This window comes from Toxoplasma gondii, chromosome XI (assembly GCF_000006565.2).
Source record: "Toxoplasma gondii ME49 chromosome XI, whole genome shotgun sequence".
Taxonomy (NCBI): domain Eukaryota; phylum Apicomplexa; class Conoidasida; order Eucoccidiorida; family Sarcocystidae; genus Toxoplasma; species Toxoplasma gondii.
This window is the reverse complement of record NC_031479.1, coordinates 4,171,437-4,191,891: the sequence shown is the minus strand read 5'-3', so window position 1 is coordinate 4,191,891 and position 20,455 is coordinate 4,171,437. Positions and strand designations below refer to the sequence as shown.

The window sequence follows — 20,455 nt, the reverse complement described above, 5'->3', positions numbered from 1 at the left end:
GCACACTTTCTTCGCAGGATTGTTACTATACCGTCACAGCTCTCAGCGAGCCGTACGATGTTGTTTCCGTTTCTGCTCGAATGCCACATTCCCTCAGCCCCCACACTCTGACACTGCATTCACCGTTCCACGTTTGGAGCAGGAAGAATTCCAACAACTGATCATCTGTGGGGAGTGTGCAATGATATCTGCAGGGCAAGCGTGTCAGGCACATGCTATCATGCACACTGACGTTTGCAAGAGATGGAAAGGCAATTAAGCACGCCAGAAAACTCCTTTCCAGTAGATAGCTTGCGAACATCCCTCATTCTGTTAACAGCTTGCGGCGCGTAATTCAGAGTCTAGTACTTAGCAAGGTTGGTTTCAACTGCTTGAGAGCAGGCGTGTCAGCTAGAAGCGACAGAAACGAAATGCCTCGAGGCTTCCCATTGTTCAGTTGCACGTTCTTTTCGGTTGATACGTTAGTCCTGATTGGTTCCATAGTCGAGCCCTGCCATAAATGAACTTCCCACTGCATTAGCAATCTGTTTCATTTTTAACTCGGTCGCTTATGCGGGTGAACAGCGAAATTACCGCGACACGTACAGCGCCTGTAAACAGAGAGCGCTTTCCTCTAGAACTGCGTCACCTTCTTGCGAAGAGAAACTTACTTCAAGTAGAAACAATTTCAGAATATGGAATACTTTGTCTCACTGACGCTGTTGTTGCCACGTAGAGAAACGCAAAGAACATACACAGCACTGTCCCCATCTCGTGCAGGGAAGATCGTACGAATTTGTCGAACCCCTCACAAAACGAGACACAATGAAGCTCTCGCAGCCCTTTATTGATTTAATATTCATCATGATGTAGGTATTCTCTAAGAACATCACCAGGCAGAGTTGTCGCCTGCTTTCTTCGATTGCCAGCGTGGTCGTGTGTGTGTGTGCTGTGCCATATCCGATGTTGCTCTGTCGACCCGGGGACAAAGTGGCGCATGCACTTTGATAAAATCTTATCCTCTCGACCTGGAACCTGCCGTGTTTGTCTGCTTCGATTGCCTCTTTAACATTCCGATATTACTTGCCCGTCCCTGGTTTTAAGTATTCTTTACGCCGATTTATTTTCTTGTGTCGACAGCATTTTGAGCTTGCGACCTTGCTCTGTCTCCGTTCCGCGATGGCGAGCTGACCCTCCGAAAATACGCTTACCTGGAAACGTCCTCACATGTTTCGCCGAGGCTTCTCGTGTAAATGCGTCACCCGAGCTTTGCCATTCATTTGACTCCCGAGTTTTTTGCTGCATGTTTCCAGCTGGGCTAACTTCATGCTGCAGACTGGGACGGGGGTCGTTGTGAAACGAGGCGTAATGACTGGAGTTTCGACTTCGACGCGCTCGCGAGGCACAAATTCATCTGAGTCTTCTTGTGAATTCCAGGAGAGAGCGTCCGTAGTTGTTTTCTTCTATTGAGCTGTTGACGCCTTCTTGTCTATGTGCCATTTCGTCAACTTCACTTCCCCGCTTATCACTCATCTGCCCGTGTCTCATATCCCTCTTTCGCCCTTCCACCTCCTGTTTCTTTTTTCTTTCTCCGCTTTCTCCTCCTTCGTTATTCCTTCTTTACTTTCCTTTTCAATCCACTGAAAAACACAGCTGGTCTTCTGCCATATGGCTCCCGTCCTCTGGCGTCATTCGCTAGTAAACTGACCTTATCAGCCTCTGGCTCTCTTTCGTTGCTTTCTTTGTCGTCAACTATTTGTGGGGGCGCATTTCACATCGTTTCCGCCGCACATCTTTCACGCTTTTTCTTGTGGCCGTTTTATGTAGGTGCGCACCTCATTTTCCCGATTTTTGTGAGTTTCGTTTTGTTGACGCGAGTAGGCTCTCTCTCATCCTCTCGTCAACCTGCTTGTGTTCCTGAGTGGCGGACGGACTCCCACTGGCCAAGTTCGTCTGTCTCTTGCGTCGATAGCTGCCCTCTCGGCTGGTGTGTTTGAGCACGTTTTCGGTTTCTCGACGCGTTCTTCCTCTCTTCTTTTCTACGTTCGTCGCACTCCGCTCGTCGCTTGTCCTGTTCAGGGCTGTCGCGCCTTTATCCCTCGGCCTTCTATTTCTCCCACCATGTCTTCCATTCGCGAACGCCAGGCAGAGCAGACCTCTCTCTTAGGCCGCTCTCGTGCCGAACGTCTGCTCGATGGAATCTACCAGAGACAGAAGAAATATCTTTTGCAGCAGCGCCGCCGAGCTGCAGCCGAGGCTGCCTCTCGCATCGTCCTTCCAGAAGAAAAGCGCCGCCGCCTGATTCTTCCGGAAACATCTTCTCCGTCTGCGGATGCGAGTGCAGGGCAAAAAGCCAAGGACAAAGCTGCGAGGACGTGCTCAGCTCCACACGCCGCTTCTGCTTCCCCGACGTCGGGGCCGAAGAGTGTGGAGGATGCGGTTGCGACCCTCCAGCGCCACATGTGGAGGCGCGCAAAGTTCCCCAAGGCCGTTAAACTTTTCCAGCAGCTCTGGAAGTCTCACTTTTCGCCGTCGACGAAGCGGTGCTTGTTGGCAGGGTTCCTGACGGCGGCCTCGACAGACACGTGTGTGAACGCTCCGGAAGGCAGGACAGAAGTCCAAACTTTCTTCCGGGAAACCGTGGAGCCTTTGCTGGAGAACGAGCGGAGGAAGCGCCAAGACGTTGCGCTGTGTCTGGAGCGAGCACGCGCGGCTAGAGCTAAGGCGCGAGAAGCAGTTCTTCAGGCCCAACTCGAGAGTGTGGTGCGACCGCGAGACAGCTCAGGAGGGAAGCGTCGCCACGATGGCAGCAAAGAAGTCAGCAGTTCGGGAAGACAGGCGACGGTGGCTGCCGTCGCCCAGGCGGCGGCTGCCCTCGTTGCCGACCTGGAAGACGCCGAGCTGCGGCGGGGCGAGGGGCAACAGGCTCGAGGGCTCGGTGGGGACCCGCGAGACGGTGTGGGCTCCAGGGGGACCGAGCTGGGAAACGTTACCAAGGCGGAAGCTGCAGACGACGAGGTGACACTGTTGGATGAAGAGAAGGAACTTCTCGAAATCCTGCAACTCAGATGCAAAACTCATCTTCTCCTCTTCACTGACGACCCTTTCCAGTTCAACCAGCAAGTCACAGAGCTGCGGCGAACACTCGACTCCATTGCGGCATCGGTTCAGGCGGTGGCAGAGGAAGTTGAAGAGGAGCCAGAGGAAGTTGAAGCGGAAGGGCAAAACGCGACACAGGGCGCTGACAGTGGGAACTTGCCGCGGGACAGAGACCCCTCGCCCCTACCAGATAGTCAAGATAGAGAGGCTGCGGCCGAAAGACATTCGATCCAAGACGATTCACACGTTTGTTCCTCTCCCACCTCTGTAGCGAAGGCTCCCGAGGACAGTCAGTTTGATCTGAGGGCTGGAGAAGGAGAGAGAGGCAGTGACGAAGAATGCGAGGCTACTGCGTCTGCACTTACAGGCAGCGAGAAGGAAGATTCTGCGTCAATAAACTCCGCAGTGCCAACTGCCGCTCCTTTGGAATCGCCAGGTGACGGAGCGGACCCTGGTGGCGAAGACATCGACGAGGACGTGTTTGAGGACTCGCCGGAGGTCAAGTGGCCTCTGCCGCTCAAGTAAGCACCACCAGGGAACGGATGCGGACGCCCAAATTTGTGGTCTTCTTCCTGAGTAAATGTGCGGTTGTTTTTTTCATGTGGCGCCATTTCACTTTTGCCAGTTCCTCTGCATGCAAACCACCGATTCCGCGATCTAATGGGTCGACAACCACTACTGTCGCGGGATGACCCATGCGGCAAATGGTGGCTCAGGATACATCGGATATACTTCATGCTGACGGCTCAGGATACATCGGATATACTTCATGCTGACGAGAAAGCTCTGTTGAATCCGTCCTTTTGCGTGGAATGCGTAGGTCTGATTGCGCGTTCAAATCGAAACGACCTGCTCTGTTGTCCTTTCTCATGTTGGGTGTTCAGGAAATTCGAGTTGCTGAATTTGATGCGATGCTTCTTCATCGACTGCCTTGCCACTGTATTCACGTATCGCAGCGTAAGTAGTTTCCTCCCGCTCCTTGCGTTGTCGTCTGTGTTGGAGCGTCTCTTCTGTATGCTTTTGTTTGCCACTTCTGAATCGGCCCGTTGTAGGCTTCCCACGATCTCAACCTGATATGCTGCTCCACCGTTTCGTTCCTTCTCCCACTTTGGGTCCCAGCCAAGTTTTACGTTCCCTCGCAGTGGATCTTCGGAGACCTGAGCGATGCTCACGCCCCGCCGTTGGCTCTTTTGACGAGTTTGATTCGGGTAGAAGCCAAGCCAGCGAGCACGTCAGCGGAAAAAAGCAAGAAGGCCTGTCATTTGTGCTACGAGGAACGCAAGCCGTGCTGTTGTCTGCTCTGTGTCACCTTTGTCAGTCGAAGGGGTTTCTGAAGTTTCAGGAAATCCCCTCCCTTCTCTCTTGTTGACATCGTTCCTGGTCCTGTCAGCCCCATGCTGTCTTGTCCTCAGTTTTCCTGGGCGCGCGCATCCATCGAACAGCTCTTCCAGCACGTGTACCTTCACAGGTAGGCTCGGGAAACATGCATTCGTGCATGACCAACTTAGCAGTGCTTTTATGGGGCTACCCTGGAGGATAGTATCATTTCTGCCTCTGTGTCGGGTCTTGTGTAGCAGCATTTTGCTGCCTCGTAGATCGCCCGGCTGATAGGAAAGCAGTGTTGCTGAGAGGAACAATTTCACGTCTTTTGCTATGGATGCTGTGAGAGAGACACAGGGACTTTAGTTTTTCGTTGTCTCTCCTTTTTATTTCGTTCGGGCGTGTAACGAATCCCAGTGTGGTAACGAATCTACGGCGACACCTCGTGCACTTGCCCTCGCGGGTGACCTTGGGGTACAAGACAGGTCGACGGTTACTGTTCTCCGCTTGTTCGTGAGTGGAGGGACCGCCTTCGTTTCCGTTTTTCTTCTGTTGGTTTTCCACCACGTATTTCTCAGTCATGTGGGATAAACTGGACATGCCAAGCAGAGATTTGGTTAAGGGATGTGCAGATAGTCGAGGATATGGATACTGAATTTTCGATGCTGCGGGAAACAACCGGCAACAACTGAGAAACCTGTGTTTAATTCTCCATTATGCATGCAGGTCGATTTTTTCAGAGAGCGATCAGGGGCAGATTAGCCTGTGGCAGGCCCAGCTCAAGGTGGCCCACAAATCCGCGATGAGTACGTCTTGTTCTGCCTGCTTTGGGCCATTGGTTCGTTCCTTCAGTTCCCAACTGACACCTGCTGTGAGAGACGAATGTGTATGTCTTGTAGATCCTACAGGCCTCGTTCTTGAAAATGCTTTTCTCGTCACTTCCCCTGATTGTGTCACTCATTCCTCGCACGTCCGTGTATATATATGTGTATACTGAAGTTCACGAATATTCTTTGGCTTCCTTGGGCGTCGTCCGTCCGGGTATTGATAACGGCGTAGGCTAGTCTCGAGGCGTCTCTCGCTGCTTTGTCTCTGGGCCAGACGGCAACATGAACCAGCATGGCGATTTGGTCTCGGCTTCTCTGTTATTGCTAGTTCCCGGATTCTTTTTTTATGTTTCCTTTCCCCTGCGTGTTCCGGTTTCCGCACAGATATCACGGCGCTCGGCATTGGCGAAGCGGCGCACCCTGTTCAGGACGGGCGCGACGAGAGAATCTCAACTGTCCACGGTAAACTCTCCTTCTGTGTGTCATTCTTTGATTGCCCACCTTTGCTTTGCTTTGCACGAAGCAAAACCAAAAACAAAAGCAAAAGGCAACAGGCAGTTCTTACCGGATTCTCGTAACACGTGGTCTCGCATGTTTCATTGCCACGCATTCACAGCGAGTGCGACACTCACATATGCATTGGTGATAAGATTTACGCACACGATTGTGCATCAGCATATGCTTGTGCATATCCATATATATATATATATATGCATATACATGTTTATGCGTATGCGTTAAGGAAACATATGCATATACTGATACATGAATAAGGTTTGCATGCGTGTGCTGTGTTTGCGGGTGTTGCTTGAGCGCAAGTCAATGAGCCAGAGTTGATGCTGTCGCTTACGAGGATCGTGAGCCGCACCCGTTCCATTCACCGGGACGTTTTCATGTATGCGTAAGACTTTATCACTACTTTTGTCGGTCCAGAGATTCTCAGAGAGACACGGCTCCGTGGCCTCCCGGGTGTTCCCATGCATTCTGCCAACGCCTGCATCTTTCGCGTGCGGCATGCGTTCTGCGATTTTTCAGGTTCCATCGTTTGGAGTGCGAAGCAGATGGGATGCTAAGCGACCGAGCACCGAATCAAGCAAATGCTGTCTTTCCTCTTTTTTTGACTGGATTCATTCAATGTTCGGGCTGCGTTTGACTTGCTACTTCGTGCCAAGCATTCTCTCGACACTTGGCTAGGTCCTGTCTCAACGCGTGATGATGTCGGCTTCAGGTGAAAGAGTTCTGAACTGGCGAATGAATACACAGGCGTTTTTAAAACAAAGGAGTACATTGCGTGGACGCAGCGCATCTCCTTCCTCACTGGACTATTTGCCTAATGTCCCGTCAATCTCTGTCCGCACGCTCATCTCTTTCGGTATCGTTGCTTGTATATGTACTTGATTGTATGTATATATATATATATATGAGTCTGCTTGCGGGCCTATTGGTACGCTAGTCGAAGATCAAGAGTTGAAAATATCTGTTTTGCAAATGAAGATCTCTCAGGAGATTCTGTGTACGACTCGTATGTGCAACGGGAGATTGTGGATCCGGGAAAAGAAGGAAGGGAGAGCATTATTTTGTGCGGCATCAGAGCTTCAGGTGGTTATGATGGTTCTCAACAAGAGAAGATAGCGTTAGAAAGAAGCGGAAAGAGCCGGCAGACAGTGTTGTGGGATCGTCCGTGTATGTTTAATTTATTGCGTGTTTTCGCTGTGAGCGGAGTAGCAACGCCGTGTGGAGTGATGCCCTACAACAACGTCCTTCCTGTTGGGCACTTTTTCCTTCTTTTCGTTTACGTTTTCTTGTTTCCTCAATCAATCCCAGGTTGTGTCTTCGACTCTGTAAGACTTCTTTCCGCTTCTTCTCTGAACTGCCTAGCAGTTCGTGGTATCCCACAACGGGCTTTCGCTTCAGGTGATTCTCTCGTATCTGATTTGTGGAGCATGGACACCTTTCCTTGTCAGGCTTAGAAGTCAGAACCACGCAGGTTGTTTCCTTGTTTAATCCGTCCCTTCCTCGTTATGCCTGGGCAGGAGGCAGCCGCGCGCGCGTCAGTCCATTCCTTGTTTGTGCGTTGTCGAAGTAGAAGAGACAGGAGGGACCCCTGAACGTTATCGGAAGAAATTCCAGTGAGTGCTTGCGAGGGATTGCTTGTTTCTGACACTTCGTTGTTACTGGCATGCTTCGACGTGATAGTATTGGCTTCGGTGGCGGCTGGTCGCGCCTCGGAATGTTGACAGAGTCCGCGAATCGTTGATGTGATTCATTGTCGTCTGAAAACGGGACAGTATAACTAATATGTTTGTCCATGCCATTGGAAATTGCCAAGGAAGCACATGGCTTCTTACGCGTTTCTCTCTGCTTCCACTGCACAACCGGGCAACACTTCAAAGATCCAATTATGCCTCTATAGGCACAGAGTCAGTGCTTCAGCCGTAGTGCCGCCAAAAGAAGCGTCCCGGCCTGTCGGGGAAAGAATGGTCGTTCTTACGTCCGCTTCGTACAGCATCCGAGAGTAAAATTAGATACACCACTAAGAGTCGAAAAGCCGTGGCATTCACCTTAAATACAATAACGTAGCCTACAAATCATGTTCGAATCAATAGCACTATCCCACTTGGCTTGCTTCCTTGTCGAGCAGATTCCATTCTAGCCCGTATAACACTGTAGCGGCGGCACCGCAATCCGTCGCCCAGCTTCCATGATTTTTCGCTGCAAGCCACGCAGTCGAGCTCAGTCCGCGAACGCGTAGCTGTGGGCCGCATCTGGTTTCCCACCTTTCAGACATACCGTTTTGCACACAGGGACAGCAAGGCACATTGTCCAAGGCGGACCAATACCGAATACAGAACGCGTTTAAAGCTGCCTTTCGCTAATATTCTTACCAGAATCCCAGGCCGGTGGAATAAGTCAACGTTCCGTCGGGAAGTTAGGGTCTGGGGTTCCCAAGTCGTTTTTCCAAAAGCTAACTGTTTTACCACTGCTGCATTCTGGAGGAAAGGCAAATGATGCTGCCGATTATGCTGAGCGACTGATATCTTATTTGGATAGTTAGCCCCTGTCATCAACCGTACTGCTGGACTAGTGCTATGCAGGGAGTATGACACTCCGGTGTGCCGGACAGCCACGCTCAGACCCCTTGAAGGAAGAGGGAAGACAGTTGCTCTAGTGTGTCCTTTAACTTGGCCCAGTGCTACGTTGAGACTACTCGACAGTCACTCGAATGGCCCATGTGAACACCACCGCTTATCAATTGAAACGGACGAGTCTGTGTAGAGCACAAAGATAAAAACAGCAACCGAAACAACCAGGAAAAAGAAACCCGTGTTAGAGGAAACGCTCTATGTCTCTAGTGTGGAGGCGTTTCCCAGGTGTGAGGATGACAGTGCTGCCTAACAAGACGGATCCACCGGAGCAACACCATATTCTCTGCATATGCGTTCGAGACCGAAAAGACCCTGAACAGCCTCGCTCAACTGACGCACAAGCGAATCAATGTTAATTGCCTGGGTGCATTCGGGAATGCCAGAACTTGAACTCGCCCCCAACACGTTCATGATCCGCTTGACCACACGCAAGATGCTGTCGCGGGTTGTTAGGCGTGCTGTCAAACCCATCCCTCGTCGGCAGCTCTCTGATGTTTCGTGATGAGTCGCCACGACTCCTGGTCTCCACGGTCTTGCCTTGTCAAGTGCCACACACGGCGGATCTCTACGAAGAGTCCCCATCTCATCTTGGACCAGAACTGCTAACGCTTGGATTGTCAGGAGTCCTTGCCGTTGAAGCTGGCCACCGCCTACTGCGTCCTCGTTCGCGTTGACACGTGGCATGTTTGAAAGCAGTGGAGTATTGTCGAACGAGAAAACGAAACCGTTGGAGAGCCGCGCCCGTAGGAAGGACCGATAACAGGTCAGAAGTTCCTCCCTGGTTTCTGGAGGGAATCCGCCTGGGCGCATCAACCACCAACTGGCCTCACTAAGGCCCCAGAGCCCGCGTCCGTGAGGCGTCACGACCCCCCACGTGGGGTGGCCTCTCCAAAGCTTGCTTTTGTGCCGTCCTACGTTTGCCCCCGCTTCTTGCTGTTCTCTGCTTTCCGGTTTCTCACCATAATGTCCCTGAGTTCCCTTCTTGTTCTGTACATTTACTCGTTCGTTTGTCATCTTTCTCGTCTCACAAGCATCGTCCAGGTTTCTGATTTTCGGTCCGTCGCCAACTCTCGCTTCTGCTCCGAAGAGAGATAGAAAAAACGTGCGATCTGCGAGAGTGAGGGTGGCGCTTTCAGAGAGCGCCAAGCGCCGACACTCAACAGGGAACGCAGGGGAGAAGGACAAAAGCCACAGAAGAAGGAAGAGAACAGGATCAGAAGTCTCTTCGCTGGTTTGGGATCTCAGGACAAGCCGGGAAACCCGCGTGAGCAATACATCGTGAGCTTTTGCACAACACAGAGGAAACACACTCGGAGTTGAAGAGAGAGACTCGCGACGCGGGTCGCCAGAGTCATTCGAATAGACAGCAGGATAACGACAATTTGATTGCTTGCACAGTGCATCGTCGTGTGAATGCCGTCCTTCCTGTCCATCGTGCCCTTCTCTACACCTCGCAAAATCTTTTTCGAGACTGCTGTTCTCCACAGACTTCTCCGTCCTTAGTGCAAACATGACCACGTTGTCTATGCATGCCTCCACCTCTTCTGGCCTCGCTGTGGTGACCGCCTTCCATATTGCCATGAACGCGTCACTGAACGAGAGAGATGGCTGAGCTTCTATCTGCACCTTAGGACAGCCTAGCGTTTGCGGGGACTTTGACGAATCGGACTCCGTGCCACCTGCTCCACCGACCTTCTGCTCCGTGCTGTCTGTCGCCTCCCTGGCCTTCCCTTGCTCCTGTCTTGGGATCAATGCTGGAGCAGCATGAAGCGGATAAGGTTCACTCAAGTGCCCTCGCATTGAGGCCCTCCCAAGAGGTTGCAGAAGCCACGCATCAAGCAACCACCAGAGATCATCCAAGTGCTTCAGTGTCAACCTTCCCGGTCCTGCTGGCGCAAGCGAAGCGCAGCTGCCGGCACTGGCAGAAGCCGAGACAGGGGAGGAAGAAGTGGAAGATGAGACAGACGACGAGGCAGAAGGGCGTACCAGAGACACATCTTGCTCCTGGTTCGCTGCTTCGTGTTCTCCCCTGTCGTTGGGCCGGCGGTAAGATGCAGAAGACACGCTGTGGCTGAGACCGTCAACTCCTCTCGCAACACTCGGTTCTGTGTAGAAAAGGAGAAGGCTTGAGAAAATAAGAGAAGGAGGGAAATATTGTCCCAGACTCTCGACAAGAAACGGCGCGGTTCTGAGGATGAAGACGAGTGGAAAGGCATTATCGTAAGTTCGATTCCCTTCGTCTGTCCCGTCTGGTCTTAGTCCCTTGGTGTCTGTCGCGTGAGATTCAGAGGCTCCAGAACAACGCAAGGAAGACGAATATAGACCTAACGAGCCCCACAAGCAGCCCCCCACTAACGCATCCAGAGGCGACACAAACGGAGGGAGACACGGCAGAGCCGAGGCAAGGTGCCTGCGTTGAGAGTCATTTTCAGTGGCTCCTTCCCGTTGTGGCATATCCCCACTTCTCTCGCCTCCTTCCGTGTTCGCCGCTTCCTCATCCTCTCCAGGCTCCGCAAATACGCTGGAGCAGATGTCATCGAGGGACTCAAGGAGACAAAGTGGTACCGGGAAAAGGCGTTCCTGGCATGGCGTCGCCTCTGTACTTTCGTATGCTTCCCCATCCACTTCTTCGTCCTCTCGACGCCTTCCTTCTACTTCTGCAACGACAGCTGAGAGAGAGCGATAAACGGCCGTGAACGTGATATCCCTGTGACGGGGAGTTTCCGTGTTTGAGGCAACACGTCCCTGTTCTCTCTGAGCATCGACGCGTTGTAAGGTGCTGCCAGAAGGCGGAAAACAAAGAAGGAACCATTCCGTTGCTGCATCTAACCACTCCTGCTTCCAGTCATCCTGGCCGTGCATCCTGAAAAGCTGTTCTCCTTCGTCTTCTCCTCCTTCTCGTTTTTCTCCCTTGCCATGACGTGCTCTGGTAGAGGTCTGCCTTTCCACACCGCATGAAAGAGAGAGCTTAGACGGCTTTGGTTTCTCGTGTCTCTTCCAGGTGTTCATTGCGAGAGACGTATTCGAGTATAGGGAGACGACACACTTGAGAAACGTGTGAGAGGTCGACGCTGCGCTGACCGCCGCCAAAAGACAATCTTGTTCTTCGTATGCATCCCACTGCGCATATCTGTAGCTCCTCTCACGGATATCATCTTGTCTTTTCTCTCCTCTCTTGCGAGCAGAGGCTGTGGTGATGCACACGCGACGCAGTCCCAGAAGGGTGAGCATTAGACGCGCCAGGACATCGAAGAGCAGCAGTGGTCCTGAGCACGCACTCGCTTCATGAGAGCGCAGAGGTGGGGGCGCAGGTGACGAAGAAGGTGATGCAGCAGACGAAGCCGAGGACGACCCAGAAGCAGTGACACGACACTGACACTCGGATGTCCCAATTGTATCACTGCGAACTGTCGAAAACGATCTGCAGGCATCCAGGATGCCCCGATGTCCCATTAGAGGTTCTGGCCACCGCAAACACCGAAAGAGAGCGAGCAGAAAAACTTTCAAACTGCGACACAGCGATGCAGCAGAAATGCCAAGAGATAGAAGCAGTTTTGTGGAGAAGACTTCACCAATAACGTCACCGTTTGGATTGTTCGGTCCCGCCGGCGCACAACGCGCAACCGCAACCGCAGATGTAGAAGCTTGGCGTGCGAGGTAGATGGCCATAGTTAGAAAGTCGGAGACAGTGATGAGGAAACGTGCCTCCGTTAGAATGCCTTCAATCTCATGAGGTAGAGCGTTTCTTGGATTCGGTTTCCGGTGCTCCTTGCGGGTTTGGTCAAACGACGGACACCCATGTTCACTGCATTCGTTGGCGATGCAGGACAAGTTGTAGGAGAGCCCCGACCGAGACGGAGCTTTCTTGGGACACGAACACGGTGACGAGAAAACCGAGGTTCGCTTCTCTGTCGCTGCTTTCTTTGCGGTTTCGTCGTCGACGCTGCTTCTCAATGTTTGTGTCACACCCACGCCACATTGAAGTCGAGCAAGAAATGCGAGTTCCCTCTCTGAGGGAAGTGACGCAAAGTTCTCACTGGTGGCAGGAATGACACCTCTCCAGCACGCCGACGCTCCCTGACCCACCACCACGGTACTTTCTGCTGGCTCCTTGCCTAAACTTGTCTCCGTTTGCAGGGTCCCCATTGGTGTCGCATTCTTCCCAGCCCCTTGTCTGTGGCAGCAGCACCGAATTCCTGACGACCACCCTGATTCAATGGCGTACGCGGCGACACTCGCCGCGAGATCCGTTCCGTTCTTATTCCCGTCTAGCTTCAGGGCCAGCTGTTTCATGATTTGAATACAGGGTACGCCGGATGAAAGGCAAGATGAGTTCCAAATGTCTTCCACTCCCTTTCTCGGTGAACATGCCGAGCCACATTCCTCTTCACGGGTGTCACACAGCAGCGCGTCCAACACAGGACGTGACGACCGTAGCCACCGGAAGAAAAGAAGCTCTTCGTCTCTCGTCCACGCCATTCTCCCTACCTGCTTTCTCCCTGACGATTTGCGCTCTCCGATGAAACTCCCGGCATCTTGTCGCGCGTCGCCTGGCAGCTCCTCCTGCGTCCCTGTGGACACACTGGCCGAGGCGCATTCCATCTTCCTGCCGTTCGACGATAGTCGTAATTCTACGTCGTCCTTCTTCGTGGAATATTTAGCTGCAGTCAGGGTTTCAACACAGCCGTATGTAGCCCCGGCGGAAACGGAAGGCGGCAACGCAGAGGAATCCCCATGTTTGCAAGCTTTTGCCCTCGACTGGTCTTGGTTAGCTCCGCGCAAAGGGGCTCCGGCGGGAGCACCAACGGTCGCGTTCTCTCGAGACAGCGGCAGTAGCGACCGAATCACCAGCGACGTACTGGTGGAAGCCAGCTGAAGAGCACTCTGGACAACGCGGAAGGAAGCCAGAGAGGGGACCGAGGAGGTGTGAGGCTTCAACTGCCAAAAGAGGCGAAGAAGAACGGGGACGGGACCGAGAAGCGACGCGCCCTGAAGTGCAGAGAAACCACAAGGGCACAGACGCGTGATAACAGCTCAATGGGGATAAGGCTAAAGAGTAGGGGAACACACAAAAGCGCTTCTATTGACAATGAAGAAGGCGAATGAGATCGGGTTCCGGCTCAGAGATGCAGAGAAACATGAGGAAGAAACCGAGGACCAGGAAGGCAAGTACACGTCTCAATGAAGGAGACGATACTCTCGACCGTAGACCGCATGAAGGAATGGAGGGAGAAAGAAAAGTTAAACGGCACGAGAGGCACAACACGAGAAGCGAGGAACGCTCGCAAGCTGTTGTATCGTCCCGTCTGTCGGCGATCACATGCAAATGCGTCTGCAACACCAACAAAAAAGATCCATCCACCTCGGTTATTGTCTACATCTTCTCGTCAATGGCTTTGTTTCCAAGAAAGGAACCAACTCACCTCCATACCAGTACGGGCAGGCCCTTCCGGCTCGTCCCATCTGACACGCCTCCGCTTCTCCAGACTGAGGGTTGCCCACAAGAAGATTTCTCTCGTGACACTTCCATGGAAGGTCCACACCGCCTCCATTTGGCTGCCGAGGGCAGCCAGCTGCCGCGAAGGTTTGCTCTCAGACGTATGAGACCCATGGGAAAAGGAGTAAGTCAGCGAATTATCCAAGGGAGGGGCGGCAGCTGGCCGAAGCAATTCGTCGCTCGCTATTCCGTCGTCTTTTCCTTGAAGTGGGAGGGGTGACGGAGTCGCGTCTAAGAGAAGCCGGAGGAGAATGGACTCTCCATATAGTTGTTGCAGGCAAGTTGCAAACTGGTGTACGTACGTGGCAAGAACTGGGTAGAAGGAGGCAAATTCGTCAGGTCGCCCATTCCGATAAACAGCCACCCGCATGACCCGAAGCGCTTCGGCGGCCGCCAGCAGCTGCTGCACCTCAGTCGGAAACGCCACCGAGGAAGGAGCCGGACATGAAATCGTCGCTTGTGAAGCGTTATCGTGGATGCTACGGACCGCTGATTCACTTTGTTGTTCATCCCGTTCGTCGCACTTCGGTTCCTTTCCATCTATTCGTGGGATAACGGAAACACCCTCCATCATGCTCTGGTTGATCAACGCCCAGAAAGCGGAAGACATTTCACCCCATAAAGTGTTTTCTGCGTCGGCGTTGTCCTCGCCGTCGTGTGGCCGAACCGTGCCCCACCTGGCGAAGCACCGAAGCAAGCGAAGAAGGTCAAGGAGTACCCTGCGTTCTGCGGAAGATAGCGGCGTGCCACAGCGCTCCGCCAGAGCTGCAGCTTCTGCTTTTTTCGCAGACAGCAGCTGCCTGTACACGTCGCCAGCTGTCACGTGTTGAGAGGCGTTACCAACGGTAATGTCGCAGTCTTTAGCACTCGAAAACAAAGTGACTCGCTGGCGCTGGATACGAACCCCGCGAGCACTCGAGCCGACAACCAGACTTTGCGCCAGGTGCTGGAGGCGCTGCGAGAGAATGGGGTGGAAGACAATCTGGTCGACTGCCGAGGGGCCGAGGAGAGAACAAGGGAGTAGCAGACGGAGGCAGCTGCGCTCGATTTCTTCGTCGCCCTCGTAGGTACTGAGGAAAAAAGAGAGACGGTCTAAAAGGTGGCTGTAGGTGAGGAGGGAAGAGATGGGATGGCGAAAGAACAGCTCCGCAATTGAGACATCTTCCTCGTCATCGGAGGCGGGCGTCGCCTCCCCAGCAGAGGCTCCCTCTGCAGCCGAGAACTTGACCCGCCTGGGTCGCTGCTCGTTCGTATCTTCGACCTCTACACAGCCCAATGCCTTTTGTTGTGCACGCACGCGAAGCGACAGCGCCTGCCAGAATGTGCACGCGCCTCCGCACCCGCTTCTCTCTTCTTCTCCACCGCCTGGACCTGCGAAACTCAACAAAGGAAAGCCACTGTCTCCTTCTTCAACAAGATCAAAGCCTCCTAAGCCATACAAGCACACGCGTTCGAGGCGTGCCTTCTCCGTGTCCGTGGTTTCGTCTCCTCGAGGGGGTGAGAAAGTGGAGAATGAAATTTCCTGTGCTTCGTTGTGGTCCTTCCCCGTTCCACCGTTTGCTGCTTCGTTTGCTGACACGCATCTCGCAGCCGGATGCCCAGAACGCGTCGCTACCATTTGGCCTCCTCCGTGATTGAGGCAGCCAATTGCAAAGGCTTCTGTGGCGCCTCTAGGGACCAACAAAGGCGTGGGGTGATCTGTGCTTTTCGCCCCGTCGCTGGATTTTCCCGCTACCCTGCAGGTCGAGTTTTTGCGACTCGGTTCAAGAAAAAACGGAAACGACCAACCGCCTCCCCAGGCAACTCCCCGCCACCAGAACGGACCCTCTCCATCATGATTCCGTTCCCTCTCGCCTTCCTCTGTGTCCCCTTGTCCTTCTTCGTCTCCTTCTCCCATCCCTGCCGCAGTGTCCCCCAGCCTACAGGCATCATCCAGCCCAACCACCTCGTCGCGAGTGGGGACAGCAAGTGCGGCATCTAGGGCGACGAGGGCAGCTCTGTGGGTAGCAGGCGTCTGCTGCTGAAGGAGCGACGCAAGTCTCCAGCACAGGAACAGATCTCGAAAGACAAACCGTCTCCACCTACGAAAGCCTAGACCAAAAGCTGAGACGACGGTAGAATCGGAGAGATCGAAGGGCCGAAGAAGCGAGAAGCTGTCACCTGTCTCTCCTTTTTGCTCAGCAGTGCCTCCGAGATACAGGGACGATAGAACAGATGACACCTCGCTTGCGTGTCCACACAACAGGGTGTCGATTCTTCTCGAAACAGAAAAAAGCACCCGAGATTGTCGGAGCACGGCCCCGAGTGTACGAACAGCCAACGCGGCTTGAGGGCGGCTTGCACTCTGAGCCAGTTGAAACAGCTCACCCAGTGTATAACCGGGAAGGGCGGCTTCATCGCTGTGGTGGTGGAGGCCCCTGTGGAACTCTAGAGGGTCTTCAGGGACCAGTTCGTGAAGACTGCGAAGAGGAAACGATTCAGAAGAGAGGGACTTTCCGTCGACTTGCTGGAGCAAGCGGATGGCGTCCCAGAGTGCCTGAAAAACAAACATCTGGCTCCGGAGCTTCCCGTCAAAGTCAAATCGAAGCTTCTCGATGCGAATGCGTCGTCGTTTGCCTGTCTTGCCGGGTCTCGCTGAGCCTGTGACAATCGCCTTCACCTCTGCTGCATCCCATTCCTCTTCATCTGCTTCCTCCACGGGTCCCCCTCGGGCATCCTCAACGTCAAGCGGATTTGCCCACTGAAGCTTCGCAGCCTCCTGGATGTCAAAGCGCACAGAACTCTTCACTCCTCTAGGCTTTACATCTCCTTGTCCCCGCGAGCAGTCAGACATAACCGGTTCCGGAGTTGGACGCCGTGCATCTCTCGTTTTCCAGCTGTCGTCAATCTTCTTGTCCATTTGAAGGTCTCCGACTCGCGCATGCGGGAAGGCTCTTGCTGGGCTCTGCAACCCCTGCGGCACCCCAGCTTCCTCGGACAAGACACGCGGGTCTACGCTCCATTCCAGAATGCACTTCCCGCCGCCAGGAAGGGCGAATGAAGCTGACGACGATGCTGACGGGGGCGGGGACGATACAGGAGAACTACCGGAAGACGGGGAGACACACAAGCCGGATGAAGGCGACCCGGTCGAGGGGTTGGCAGTACCATGAGGGTCCTCCGTCGCGGTCTTGACGGGGACGACTCCTTCTGGACAGAGAGTCGTTACGCCGCTGGCAGCACTTCCATTCGCTGCTCCCTGGTTTCCTGCATCACGACTGTAGTCTCCGCCGAGTGCCACTCTTCTCTCGTATCTCTGAGCCGCCTGCGCCCGCCTGAGCGCACGTCTCCGGAGCGCTTCAAACCGTTTCGTTCCGAAACGCTGCAAGATTTCTTCCTGCGCCTCGCGGATTTCATGGGGATGCATGCGGCTCAGAAGCTGGAGATTGTGGTCCTCGATTTCTTCACGCGCCTTCTCGCTCAGTTGGCGACCTCCTAGAAAGCCTGAGTCGTCGTGCATCCTCAAAGTGCGTTTGTCTCTTGCCTCTACAGGCGGCGGCGAGACACCTACGGCCCTTCGCAAGGAATCGTCACCCTCGAATCCGTTTCTCCCAGAACAAAGAGAACGATGGACAGGCATCGGGAACCCATAAGGTGCCTCGACGGCGGCATACGAAGGGAGAGAAGATGGGAGCTCGCCTTGGGGACCCCCTGATGAAGCTGACAAAGAATCGGTTACAGCTGCACCTGCGCGGGCAGGTGTTGCCGCCGAGGGGTCTCCTAAGCTGTCAGACGATACATTTCTTTCAACGACGTTTCTCAGCACGAACGCAGAAGGCGCGCCCTCCTCGGTCTCGCGAATGGCCAACTGCGCAATCTCGGCATCTGCCTGTCGCTTCTCAGCTTCTGCGCCGACACCTGGGAAGACGCCGGACGAGCACAGATGCCGACCTTGTCTCTCTGGACTTGCTGAGACAACGCACAACATGCAGATCATGTCAGGAGAATGTGACAAAAAACGCGCAAGAGAGTGTCAAAGCCCCACTTAAAGAGACCGTACCTCGTACCACCGAAAACCCCAGAGAGGTAACACTCTTTCATACATATCTGGAAGAAGTGAGAAAAGATACTTTTTTACAGTGCCGCAAATCCACTGAAGAGCCGCGGGGCACACCACATGTCCTCGAACACCCGAGACAATTTGCGACAACTTACGCATGATCTTCTGCCCTTTTTAGAACGAGACGACCCACACCGTATACGCGACGAGTCTGTGGTCACTCTAGCTGTCTCCCACCAGTTGTCGGCGGCACCCCCTCACGTCGAGTGCGCTAGAGCTGGTAGCTGAGACTCATAGCGAATGATGTAAAAAATGATTCGCTGCACCGTCAAAACTTAGTTTCAACTTCAAAGTACAGCAACGCTTGCAACGCGTCGTACGGTATTTCTATCATGGTGTAACACGTCCTTAGTGTTTCCCTACCTTGTTCCTCGGACGCGTACGGATTCACCACGAAGCGCACACCTCTTTCCGAGGCGAAGAAAGACCTCGAAGAAGCCGGGGCTCCACAATGGGTGGCAAGTTTTTCTGATGCGAACGAGGAGTCCACCCTCTGAGAGCCAAGCGTTCGGCTGGAGTCATGGAAAGGAGCTGCTGAAACACCAGAATACGCGAAACGCAATGGTTCCTCTGCAGGAGGGAACAGAGGCACTCTGCCTAGAGGAGTCGTCGATGCACTGAGTTTAAAGACGCTCGGCTGTCGACGTCCAGGCGTTTTGCCATCTGGACAGACAGCAGAAGACGACGAACAAGCGAAGTCCGAGCCCCGATCGACAGACGAATCACCAGGAGGACACTCGGAAGCAAGATGCGTTTGCTTTCCACTGGGATCAGCCATCTCTGTAAACAAAAAGCTACGGCCACAGTGATCAGAACGACGGACGGGAGTGCAAGGAGAGAGACGAAAGGAAAAGAGCTTCCTCAGTTTTTTGTCCAGTGATTTGACAGGCGAAGAACTCGTCGATTCGTTCTAGATTGAAATGCACAAAACAAGCTCTGGCGCAATCAGATAGCAAAAAAGCCAACGAACAGGCGTGACTTCACGTGGGTATCGCTGAGTCGAGGACATTGCACGGATTCGTGACTGCAGAAAGAAAGAGCCCCGAAAAGGTAACAAACGAGTGGTAATCCCATCGAGCAACTGAAAGCATCGGTTTAATTCAGCTACACGCTTGAAGAGGGATAAACTCGGCAAACGCGCGAGAAAAGCGCAGGGCAGAGCCCCAAAGTTCTCAGCGTGTCGTCTCCAGCTTTATTTCCATATTTTGCCTGAAGACTCGAGCAACTCAAGCGACCCCCTATGTGATATACTCCCCGAAGAAGATCCACTACGAACGACGACGAAAGGTTACCACAAAGTGAAGTCTTGTTCTTATTTCTTTCGTCGGTGACTATCGAGTGTCGACATGACTCGGTGTCTCTGGAACGGCTTTGGGGACGCTGTCGAGGTACTGGCAGCGTCTGAGAAGAAGCACTCCCCAAGTCAGTACATTTTGCACGCGCCACATCCTATCGCTACGCATTCCAGTTTGTCTGAGCTTCCGAAGCACCGTTTGCCCGTTTTGTTGCCAGTGTTTGCCGTTTCAACGACCCCGAGCTGCCCCGACTTTTCTCGCGCAAACACTCGACTCGATGGAGTCCAGCGCATCCCAGTGTTGTGAATGTGTGAATCCTGACTCTGTCTCAACGGAAGTGAGGAGACGGCTGTGAATCAGACACGAACACAAATATATCTCCTTTCTGCTCGTGCTGTCTCTACCATTTAATCTCTTCCGTGGAGGAAAAATGCCGCCTTTTGGTCGCGAGAAAAGTGGTAGAGTAGTAGCCACGGGGAGAAGGCCGCGTAGTCTCATTTGGCTGCTAGGTGTCAGGGAGCTGTCTAAATACCCGCGGAATTAAAAACAGTGAGAGAGGGCTGGGTGAAAGGCCACTCACGGAGTCTCCATTGACGGAGCTGGAAAAGCGTAGCTGTCCTGAGTCTTCTGAAAGTGTCCTACTCTACGAAATTCTCCAAGGGCAGTTCAACATGGACTAAGATATTAGGGCGGTGAGAGTGGCTCTCGGGCACCCGGTGAAGATGACAGCACACACGCGAGATTTTCCTCTGACTGAGAAAGTCACGTTCACCTGGGCAAGGAGTTGGGGAAGGGTTTTCGTTCTTTCCTTCTTCCTCCGCAACAGGACGTTCTGTATGCAAATTTGAGTAGTTAGTTCGCAAAATGTGGTTTGTTGAGTGTCATATATGATGGCCTGCACAGCGTGATAGAAGTATGCTGAAATGGTAAACATCGGATACTGGCGATATTCCTGCTCAGAACTCGAGCTGCTAGATTTCCTCAGTTTCGAGAGGAACACGCCATGGCTACCTTTATGCTTTTCGTCCGATATTTTCTTTGGGTTTTTGCTGAGGGTTTCCCCGTCACTCCGGTGGCAGCAACTGATCCATACTAAAGTTAATAGAATGTGCAGTTCACGAGAGACAAACAAACACTGGGGTAGCATTCTTAGGAGGAATGATCTGGTACACCACATGAGGGAAGTCAGGTTT

At 53.3% G+C, this 20,455-nt stretch overlaps 2 protein-coding genes across 2 annotated transcripts; one reads left to right on the top strand and one right to left on the bottom strand.

Moving 5' to 3' along the window:
- Nucleotides 1–1,007: 1,007 nt before the first annotated feature.
- TGME49_314540 (hypothetical protein) lies at nucleotides 1,008–7,538 on the top strand. Its single transcript, XM_002364613.2, has 6 exons — nucleotides 1,008–3,599; nucleotides 3,963–4,035; nucleotides 4,491–4,546; nucleotides 5,125–5,204; nucleotides 5,610–5,687; nucleotides 6,261–7,538. Exons 1-6 carry the CDS (start codon nucleotides 2,101–2,103, stop codon nucleotides 6,296–6,298), a joined length of 1,824 nt encoding a protein of 607 aa, XP_002364654.1. The 5' UTR covers nucleotides 1,008–2,100; the 3' UTR covers nucleotides 6,299–7,538.
- Nucleotides 7,539–8,280: 742 nt separating this feature from the next.
- Nucleotides 8,281–19,423, bottom strand: TGME49_314530 (RPAP1 family, C-terminal protein). Its single transcript, XM_018782825.1, has 3 exons — nucleotides 18,331–19,423; nucleotides 13,795–17,816; nucleotides 8,281–13,360 (listed from the first exon to the last, which is right to left on the bottom strand). Exons 1-3 carry the CDS (start codon nucleotides 18,743–18,745, stop codon nucleotides 8,618–8,620), a joined length of 9,180 nt encoding a protein of 3,059 aa, XP_018635368.1. The 5' UTR covers nucleotides 18,746–19,423; the 3' UTR covers nucleotides 8,281–8,617.
- Between the last annotated feature and the right edge of the window lie 1,032 nt (nucleotides 19,424–20,455).